Source organism: Sitophilus oryzae, unplaced genomic scaffold (assembly GCF_002938485.1).
Source record: "Sitophilus oryzae breed Bouriz unplaced genomic scaffold, Soryzae_2.0 scaffold_860_pilon_pilon, whole genome shotgun sequence".
Lineage (NCBI taxonomy): Eukaryota > Metazoa > Arthropoda > Insecta > Coleoptera > Curculionidae > Sitophilus > Sitophilus oryzae.
Window position 1 is genome coordinate 1,514,495 of NW_022147484.1, and position 10,730 is coordinate 1,525,224.

The window sequence follows — 10,730 nt, forward strand, 5'->3', positions numbered from 1 at the left end:
GTGAACAGAAATCGATCGTATCGAGAAACGCTGATTCATTTTAAGATGAACTGAAATATGATGTAATTAAAAGATGAAAAAAGATCAATGTCCACAAAAAGTCCATAACTGTATCTGTATATCGCTGGACTGGAAAAATATTTCATTTGGCATGATATTTTTTACTTTATTTTTATTAACTATTTATATCTATATTCTTCAGTCTTTCTTTATTTTGTCTAGTTTGGATAAATCCACTTTTCAACAATGTAATCATCAGCAGCTCTTGACTTTAAAAATATATTTAGTTCGGAAAAATTTTAATAAAATATAAAATTTTTATAAAAAAATAGTATATTTATGAATATATAGGTTGTTGACAGTCATTGGGGAAGAAATACATTTTAATTTTATAACACGCAAAATATCCGCAAAATAGTTGAGAAAAATAAAATAACTGATTTTGATTCACCTTAGATTTAGAAGTAACAAAGTTTATAGATATCACAGATAAGTCTGTTATGTGATACTATACCTATCACAGATAACATATAACATCTGTGATAGGTATATAGTATTTCAAAAACCAGTTGGTCTGTTTTAAAGCTCTTAATTTCTGTACTGTTTTTGTCTGCACCATTGTCGGCATCGTCTGGACTTTAAATTAACAATAAAAAGTCTGGACAAACAACTGAGTCGCATACCAATCCAAGTGACTTTGGAAATACTTTAACAGGTAATATATATTATTGGGCCACCCTATAATAGGATGCTTCTTTTCAGTTTATGCAACCAACAATACTATTATATTTAAATTATCTGTAATTTAAATTTTAGCGCGCCATTTTTAGTCTCAGCCGATTATTTAATTACAGATTTGTAACCATATTCTTATGAAGCCGCTCACACATGCAATTAAATAGTCGGCTGATCGGCTTCATAAGAATGTTCTCACTTTTGCAACTAAGTAGTCCAACCGACCAAAAAGTTACATGTCGGCGCGAGGACTTTCTTTTCTATGTTTGAAATCAGTATAGTCATGATAATATATATTTTTTGTGTTTTTACAGAATCCTGAAGATGCTATTTGCATATCCCAAAGAAGCTTTGCAATTGGAATATGCGTAGCTGGTCTGATTTTAATGTTGTGCGTCCTAGCAGCAATTTTGTGTCTTTTGGCGAGAAGAAGAAAGAAGTCAATATCAAATCCCGGAAGTTCTATTTACAGTGGACCGTATACCAACACCGCTTACAGCCACAGTAGTTGAAAACTTTCAGCAAAAGAAAATTTTATTAAACTGATTCATCTGTTCTTTGTTCTTTATACTTCAGTTTATCTTGCCAATAAACAAAGAAAATATTTATGTCTTCGTGTAAATAAATGGCAATGTATTTGGACCATTTTTCAGCCATCTATTTAAAAATGAAAAATTATTTTAAATTCTATTGATTGATGAACCACCTATATTTTTATTTAAGCGAGGTCTACAAAAGGACAAAAACTATAAAACCCCCATGTGCCATTTCAGGCTTCTTCAGTGCTCATATTCCTAGATTTAAATGTAGTTAACTAGATTTGTCTGCAGTACTTCTATTAAATCTCTGATAATTTATAAAATTAAATTGATCTAGTTTCACTCTCACACTGCCTTATAGTTAGGCAAATCTTTATAATGTCAGAGACAACTGCTTTAGTAATTGTCTCTGATAATGTATTGCAGATCTCTTAAAAATTCTTAGCATATCATTTAGCAGTAATAACAATGGGGAAGGTGATGGGATATTTATAAAGAATATGTAACTTTAATTCATATATCTGTGATACTAAGGCAGAATCCAATATGTCAAATGTAAAATAATGTTGACATATCGGGTTCTGTCTTACATCACAGATATACAACACAAAAATACTTAACAACTTCTTCCTAAAACTAACGGTAGTTTCAGTGAAGATACAGAAAGTATTTTTGTGTTGTTATTCATTAAATTAATTACAAATGCATAAAATATACACGTATTTTGTTGGTATATTTCTAAAAATATTTTTTAAAACAGCTAAGAATATTGAACTTGTGCATTTGTGATTTTGAATCACAGTAACATTAAAACGAATCAATGTAAATATTTAGTTAATGATACTCTGGTTCTTAATCAATAAAAAAAGAAAAATGAGATATGTTAACAGTGCTTTAATTAAATTAATTATAACAATAAATTTCTATCATGAGTAAATTTTATTTGGTTTATTAAAGTTTCCCTTCCTTTTTGAAATACTCCATTTCAATTCTTTTAACAAGATTTATTAAGGATGGATATCTACGCACAATTTCGACAAGATCATTCCTTGGCAAAGGTGTGGTAATTATTGTGAATAAATGCCCAAAAACTAAAGCATCCAGTTCTGTAGGTCTGGAATAAAAATATGTATTTAATTTAGAAAAAAAAATGTCAAAATTAACTTACACTTCGCCAAAAAAGTAATGTTTATTATCAAGACGAACGCTTAAAGCCTCACAACAATTTTCGACTTCCTGATAAACCTCTTCAATAGTTTTACTATACCAATTTAATACTTTTAACTTTTTGATGATTTGACTTCTTTTTTCTCTGTTTTGTATGTGGTTCAAAGGCCAGGGATAAACAGAACCGTTTCTTACACTTGTTACTTCATTATATGTTTCTTTATCAACCCAACATATATAAAGCTAAAGAAATTACTAACATTTTTAAACCTCATAGAAGAAAATTTAAATAAAAGTTTTACCTCTGCAATCTCTATTACATTTCTAATTAGAGTCATGTAAGCACGCATATCAGATTTTTGTTCATTGTCAAGTTTATCTGTTAGCGAGATACCCTTTCCATTAACAAACTGAACAATTCCTTCCAATTCGGCTGTAACAAATCGTCCTGCTTTTATGAAAGGTACTCTACCTGTTGGAGACATTGCCTCGGCATTTGGACGGGGTTCAACTTGATAATCTAAATTACACATTTTTAAAAATGCCTGAACAGCAAGGCAATTGGCATTGTCAGGTAAAAGAATTTGTTCAACTTCGTAAGGCTGATATAATTTCACATCCTTTGGCCAAGGTTCTTGAGCTGTTAAAACAAAAGTCAGAATTTTATTTAAAGATTTGCTTAAATATTACCTCCCAATTCAACGGAGAGCCTGTCTATTAATGGGGTTGGCATTATATTCCTACAAAATAATAATTTTCTTATAATTAAAAATTTCCAAAAAAAATTAAGTAATATAACCTCAATATTTCTTCCTCTTTCCAAATGATAGTGGCATTTGGTGGCATTACCTCACCCAAATTTGCCAAATATTCAGTAGAATTGAGTTTGGTACATTTGACCTACGGATATGATTGAAAAAAATTGTTTAAGAACCAAAAACAATTTTGTTACTGTATTTGTTACCTATCAAATTATGATCAAATTAATATAGTGAAAGTATGACTATATTAAAAACATATTTATCACAGAAATAAAATGTTATTTTTTTTGTTATTTTATCATGATAATCATATATTATATATGATTCTGATTTTATTTATCTATGATGTTCAAGAGAGGCAACCACTGAAAAATAAAAATAACAATTTTGATTTCTGACAAGTGACAAGTGACACATATTTGACAATTTTGTTCTCTTTTTTCTTTCACATCAAAAATGTCGAAGAGAGGTATGAGTTTTAATTATAAATTGCTAAATTCTTTAATTATTTTGATAATCTTTTTGTCAAATACTCTGTTCTTGTAGTTTATGTGTGAAGAAATATCATGTGATTATTTTCTTTTGGATATTTTTGCCTTGGTAGGAACTTTAACTAATGCTATTATTTGTTTTTATTTTCAGGACGTGGTGGTTCCGCGGGAGCGAAATTTAGAATTTCGCTGGGTTTACCAGTTGGTGCAGTAATTAACTGCGCAGATAACACTGGTAAGTTTTAGAAAATTTAGCTTTTAAAATTTAAATTTTTCAATAATTAATTTGTTTTAGGCGCCAAAAATTTGTATGTTATTGCAGTACAAGGTATCGGAGGCCGATTGAATCGGTTACCGGCTGCTGGTTCAGGTGACATGATTGTCGCTACAGTTAAAAAGGGCAAGCCAGAACTTAGAAAAAAGGTAATGCCTGCCGTAGTTATCAGGCAGAGGAAACCGTTCCGCAGGAAGGATGGAGTGTTTATATACTTTGAAGACAATGCTGGCGTTATAGTAAACAACAAGGGTGAAATGAAAGGCTCCGCTATCACTGGACCAGTAGCAAAAGAATGTGCAGACCTTTGGCCCAGGATAGCTTCAAACGCAAGCAGCATTGCTTAAAGTTATATATTTAAAATATGAAATTAAAAATAAGTATAATAAACAGTTTTTTTATTTTGAAATTGTATCCTTTGTACAGGTTTGGTATTACTTAGCTATACTTTTTGTGGCTTTGGACATAAAGTTATGCATTTAATTTGTTCTGTCAAGCTGGTAAATCACTGAAGTCTAGAAGTTCTAGAACTCTAGTTCCCAGTCTAGCAAAGTTACTTTTTATAATTTTAGACTGGTGTTACAAAAACAATATAGTCTGTCCAACAACTTTGAATATTTTGAAAAATGAGATCTTAGAAATTTCAGAAATTACACTTTGTCTCTTGAGTTAAAATGACAGACAGAGCTGTCAGAGATTCTCAGGTTGGACAGACTACAATTTTGCAGGTGACTAATTGAATATTGTAAGTAAAACACATTCAGTCAACGAATCTTCATTAAAGATATATTTAAATTTAATATATAAATATTTTCATCTCTTCAAAAAGGTCCTATGGGTATTTCACCACTAAGATTAAAAATAAAAAAAAATAATTCAATTTAAAATATTTTTATGACAATATGCAAAACACTCAGTATTCATATGTACGCAGTGACAATAAATAATATCTACAATTTAGCTTAAAGTATGGTATATTTTATATCTATAAACTATTCATTAAAATTATCATCTTCGATAAGATTGTTGTTCACAAATAAGTCATAAATGACTTCTTTATTTTCTGGACTAATCTTGGACTTAATTTTTGCCTCTGCTTCTCCAATTTGAAATATCATTTCTGTACCTTTTTCTATAAAATCTATTTCTGGTTCAATTATCTCTCCATTCATCCATATCTCCATAACTGGCTTATCTGAAATAAATATTAAATTATTAACAGTTATTTTTAATATACCTACTTAAGTTTTCGTTTAATTTTCATGCGGAGCTTAGTCAACTTCTAAATGTAAAACAGACAACCTACAGGGGCCGATACACGAATTAATTTTAGGGAGGGGGGGTCAAATAAAAAAAAGTAAAAGAATATGCTTTTTACAGCGTTATTTTTAACCCAAAAGGCCAATATTTAACCCAATTTACATATTACAGGGGGGGGGCTTCAAGGACCCCCTCTGTATCCGCCACTGACCACTGCATTAAAAATTCAAACAATACAATTTATATAAAGTTATTATACATTTGGGTAGTATAGGTACATTTAAAACTATATCTAAAATATAAAATATTTATAGAGTATAATATGTTACTTAGAAATAGAGGAATATATCTGAAAATCCTTTACAGGAAGTTTATTAAAAAAAAGTTTTAGATGAATGAGAAATTTAGGTGTATTTAGAGTTTTTACAATTCTTAAAAAAGTAATTATAATTAGACCAAATTAGTATACTCCTGACAAAATAATTTGCTAACAATTACATTATAATATACACTACGTTTCCGAATTCTCTTGACAAGAGGAAAAACTGTATTATTGACATTTTGAGAAAAACGCATTCTTCATAATAATTTTGCTTGTTCTAAAATGGTTAATTCCGTTTATACATTTTCAAATTGTTTAAACGGGGTTAACCATTTTAGAAGAAGCAAACATTTTTATGAAGAATGTATTTTTATCAAAATCAGAACAATAAAAAAGTTTTTCCTCTTGTAAAGACAATCCGGGGAGCATTTAAGCAAAATGTACCATTATTTAGTCCATAATGTGATTTTCCCTGCTCTCATTGGTCGAGAATTTATTTTATTCTAAAACTACTTGAACAAAAAAACTTAGAGGTATATTCTAAAAAACCATTCTAAACTTATCTCTCCACTAATGGATTTATTAAAAACTAAGTGTTGGCCTTATTTTTCGCTTCAGAAATTGTATTGGGTGCAGTTGACATATATCTCCCAACACTGCAGGTTCCATATTTGATACAAAATAGTTGGTATATAGGTAGTGTTTTACTCTCGAAAGGGGAATTGGATTCGACGCGTTTTAAATGAAGGGGATTAAATGTCTCACTGTTGGGCATTCTCCCCTACATTTTGCCACGTTAGCGTGAGGCATTCCAAACGCAGGTACATGTTGCTAAACTTTACTAAAACGTGGTGTATTATGCCTGAGATCGAATGGCATTAACCTTTTCAATTGCCCTGAGAATAATAAAAAAGAATTGACGGATTGATATGACAACTTCGCCAAAAACACGCCGCCGTTATATGCTTCTCTCAAGTAGTTTTCATTAGACAGACGTTGTTTTTGTGTGTTTGAATAAACTTTAGCACTTTAATTGATATCTACCATGACATCTGAAGATTTGACGTATATTTTACTGGATCAATTTCGATACAGTGTAAAAGAAGTTTTGGTTTAAGGTAGCATTATTTATTGTAGTAAAAGAAGTGTAAAGTGTAAAAGAAGTTTTGGTTTAAGGTAGCATTATTTATGCTGAACTAAAAACAGCAGAAGATTGCGACGCATGGATTTCAGAATTTTCGCGACTAAATTCAGTTGCCTGGATTGTACGGCGAACTTTTAATTTGTTTTTTCCGTATTGGATAGGCTGTATGGAGGTGGTGGAAAAATCACGCAGTTTCCAAAGAAGATCGACCATTATTATACAGGGTGGCGCACCTCATTCGCCTCAGTTGATTAAACGGAAAGATGTAGAAACAAATTTTTTTATTGGTATATGTAGAGAAACAATGTGCATAAATTAAAATTATTTTGAAATGTACAGCATGTGTTAGAACTAAGCTCCATACCAAAGTTATATTTTATCTTATGGAACACACACCCGGTATTTTATTTGATTTTTGGATTCTTGGGCATAAAATAAGGCATTTATTATAAGGGTTTAATATGTTTAGATGCTTTGGTTTTTGAGATATTTAAAGACATTTAAATATGCATGCTCTAATAAAAAAGTTTGTCAACACCCTGTACATTACTTTTCAGAGTTTATTCTTGTGGTGACTTTGAAGCCAGAGAAATTATCTTTACAATTTTTGATACCCCTGTATACATTTAAGGAAGCAATCACATTTTTTAGTAAGGTTTATTTCTCTGGCTTTGGCTCAGGGTGTTTTGGTTTGGTTTGGTTTGGTGACAAACTTTTTTATTATAGCATGCATATTTAAATATCTTTAAATATCTCAAAAACCAAAGCATTTAAACATATTAAACCCTTATAATAAATGTCTTATTTTATGTTCAAGAATCCAAAAATGAAATAAAATACCTGGTGTTCCATAAGAAAAAATATAACTTTGGTATGGATCTTAGTTCTGACACACCTTGTACATTTCAAAATAATTTTAAATTATGTACATTGCCTTCCCACATATACCTGTCTGTGTTACATAGACGCCACGACACACGGAAATCAAACAAACAATTTTTCAGAAGTGTCAGATTAATATTTTTATAAAATAGGCGTTTTCTTAACATTTCACGCTGGTTCTAAAAAGACGATCAAATATTAAATAGGATAATTCTGTGGTCATTCCTAAAAATCAAAGATTTTAATAATGGCGTTTATAACATGTTAGTGTAATCTGCATTGTCCTTAAAACATTTGCATGATGCTGGAAAGAATATGGCAGAACGTACCACGTTTTAGTCACGGTTGGCAAAACGCACCAGCGTTTAGTCTCATTCAATGAGAGTAGGGAAAATCACATTATGGTACATTTTGCTTAAATGCATCCAGGGATATACTGTAGGGTTGTACCGTATCAGCGAGAAAAAACGGCGTCATCGTTGGCTATGAAATGAAGATCACTGTCATTTTATACATCGATCGTCATTTCCCAGCCAACTGGACGCGTTTTTTTTTCGATCATACGGTACATTTTATCTCCAGCAACTGTGTGCTGAAAGTCTTCCAAATATTTAAAAAAAATTATATAAATATTAAAAATATTTTTAGCTCCAAAATATTTAAAAATATTTTATATAAATATTAAAAATATTTTTCGCTCCAACAAATATCACTTGTATTCCAATGCATTGACAGCTTATTGGCAGAGAATAAACTGGCATTGACTTGGTATGTGGTATGGGTTTTGAAAGTGAACGTTATTACCAAACACAATTCTGTAGCGCTTTCCATTTTCCACGATGCTCCACGCTTTAACCGCTTGATTCTGTTTCTCCACAAACTTCTCCAAAGGTTTTCCATCGACATATAGCGAATATGAAAAACAAAAGTACGGGATTGGATCCACTCGTAATTCACATTTGGCTTCCTGCTTTCCCAAGGTGAATTTTACATCGCCCACCAACCTAAACATCCAATCTTTTCGGTATATTTCCTACAAATACATATAATTTCATTATTCTTAAGTCTGCAGAGAAATATGCATCTATAGACAAAATACTCAAATCTGGAAAAAAACTTGCAAATAAAAAATGTATGTTTTAAAATACCCCTTCCCAGCCCCTGAAACAAATAAAATGCTTGAAAACTATTACCTACTCTTATTTTATGCTATTACCACAATCGAAATTATAATGTTTCGTACTTTTTAGAATACATTCAATGGAAGTCTTAAAAAACGGCGTCCAGTTGGCTTAGAAATTCCAATCGATTATATGTGTCTCATATAACATAACTTTATATATAAATTGCCAGTGATCTTTATTTCCAAGCTATTTGTCTGACGCCGTTTTGAACGAAAAAAAAACAGCGTCAGCGATAGCTATGAAATGAAGATCGCTGTCATTTTATATGTAAAATTATATGGGGAATGTCATCAATCGTCATTTCTAAGCCAATTGGACGCGTTTTTTTTTCTTGATAATGCGGTATATATTAGAGTAAGAGCGATTTACCCTAGGAGGGATCCTAGGATTGAGTCCAGGGGGGGCCTAGGGCTTTTGTTTTTTAAAAAATGAAGAATAATTAAAAAATAAACACATTTTTTGAATAAAACATTTACATGAATTTGTCTATTAATAAATTTCATTACTTTGCATCGTTTGTTAGCTTAACCTAACCCTCGGGCCCCCTGTAGTTGCGCCAATGAGTATCTTAAACAAACCATTTTAATAATTAAAATTTTATACAGGGAGACTAATTTGAAAATTATAGCAATCGAGAATATGACGAAAGAATATCTCTTTTCAAAAAATACTGGAGGGAGAACCAAAATGAGGTACTATTTTTTACACATGAACCCATTTTGTCTCAAAACCCCATACTCATTTTTTCTTCCCATATAGCAAAATCTAAAATCGTACGATACGTTTTTGGGATAACAGTGTTTTCAGGAGACATTCAACACTCCAAAATGTATTTGAGATCTTTTTGATAGAATTTTTTGTCTATGAAGTCTTCAAAGTCATCCCGATTCCTGCTTTTTAAATTATCACCCTGTATATATATATTAATATTCTTTCTACAGAGTTTGAATCTATTCACTGAATATTTCAATTCTCTATAAATTTATTATAACATCATTAATAATCTTATAAAAACAATTTCAAAAAAAAACTCACTTTTCCATTTAGTCTCAGTACTCTCTTTCCAGTAGTAGTGCCGTGTTCAAATTCAACAGTGTGCACACCATCTAACAAAGGTACGCTCCAATAAGCGACTAGATCAGAGCGGCTCTGAAAATTTTTTATGTCCTCTTTATTAGCCATAGTAAGTAGTTTAAAGACAATTGGTTAATTAATTATTATCAGCCACTGCAATGAATTAGGTACATACATAGCTACTACTGCGATGGAGAAATAAAGTGTACAATTTTTTTCAAGCCTATTATATGTTTCTACTATTCTAGCTATGTATTATAAATCGATTGACCTTATTGCATATTTAATGGATAAACAAAGCTTTTTCCTTTAATCTGAAACACATTTTGCTGATTTTATACGAACTGTTTGTATTTTGAAAGCCGCTATGGAAACGTCAATAGTCCAATTTACTAATAACATGCTTCAGATTCTAAATATACAGGGTGTAGGTAAATAAATAAGTAATTTTTTTGAAAAAATCGAGAAATTTGATTTCGATATCAATATGACTTCGGCGTTTAGGGGGCGGGAAATACATTTTCGTCCACACCTGTATAAAACTACTGAGTGAAGAAATATACATTTCCGCCATCGTTTACGTAAAAGAGGCTTCTTGATAAAACTCGCTACGGATAACTGTTCTCTAGATATTTGGAATGTAAATATGTATCAATACATGTCATCATTGACAAAAAATACACATATTATGATGACTAAATACCGTACTTATGATCGAATAAAAACGGCGTCAGCGATGGCTATGAAATACGATCGATGACATTTTCCATATAATTTTACATATAAAATGACAGCGATCGTCATTTCATAGCCATCGCTGACGCCAATTTTATTCGATCATACGGTAGTTATTTAACTGAAACGATAAATTTGGGAACCTTTTACTTCTATTTAATT

At 30.9% G+C, this 10,730-nt stretch overlaps 4 protein-coding genes across 5 annotated transcripts in view; 2 read left to right on the forward strand and 2 right to left on the reverse strand.

Moving 5' to 3' along the window:
* The window catches only part of LOC115890250, a 100,295-nt gene extending 98,144 nt beyond the window's left edge, over positions 1-2,151 (forward strand). For both annotated transcript variants that reach the window (XM_030910431.1, XM_030910432.1), the window contains one exon: positions 1,050-2,151. In XM_030910431.1, the coding sequence (XP_030766291.1) occupies positions 1,050-1,247 (198 nt within the window). In that variant the 3' untranslated portion in view covers positions 1,248-2,151. The remainder of the gene's footprint in view (positions 1-1,049) is intronic.
* A 2-nt stretch (positions 2,152-2,153) lies between these two features.
* LOC115890251 (metaxin-2-like) lies at positions 2,154-3,308 on the reverse strand. The gene is made up of 5 exons (XM_030910433.1): positions 3,241-3,308; positions 3,132-3,181; positions 2,744-3,081; positions 2,443-2,684; positions 2,154-2,388 (listed from the first exon to the last, which is right to left on the reverse strand). Exons 1-5 carry the CDS (start codon positions 3,285-3,287, stop codon positions 2,226-2,228), a joined length of 840 nt encoding a protein of 279 aa, XP_030766293.1. The 5' UTR covers positions 3,288-3,308; the 3' UTR covers positions 2,154-2,225.
* Positions 3,309-3,587: 279 nt separating this feature from the next.
* On the forward strand, positions 3,588-4,359 carry LOC115890292 (60S ribosomal protein L23). The gene is made up of 3 exons (XM_030910470.1): positions 3,588-3,671; positions 3,845-3,928; positions 3,989-4,359. Exons 1-3 carry the CDS (start codon positions 3,659-3,661, stop codon positions 4,312-4,314), a joined length of 423 nt encoding a protein of 140 aa, XP_030766330.1. The 5' UTR covers positions 3,588-3,658; the 3' UTR covers positions 4,315-4,359.
* A 483-nt stretch (positions 4,360-4,842) lies between these two features.
* LOC115890291 (fas apoptotic inhibitory molecule 1) lies at positions 4,843-10,538 on the reverse strand. The gene is made up of 3 exons (XM_030910469.1): positions 9,795-10,538; positions 8,380-8,608; positions 4,843-5,162 (listed from the first exon to the last, which is right to left on the reverse strand). Exons 1-3 carry the CDS (start codon positions 9,939-9,941, stop codon positions 4,960-4,962), a joined length of 579 nt encoding a protein of 192 aa, XP_030766329.1. The 5' UTR covers positions 9,942-10,538; the 3' UTR covers positions 4,843-4,959.
* Positions 10,539-10,730: the final 192 nt, after the last annotated feature.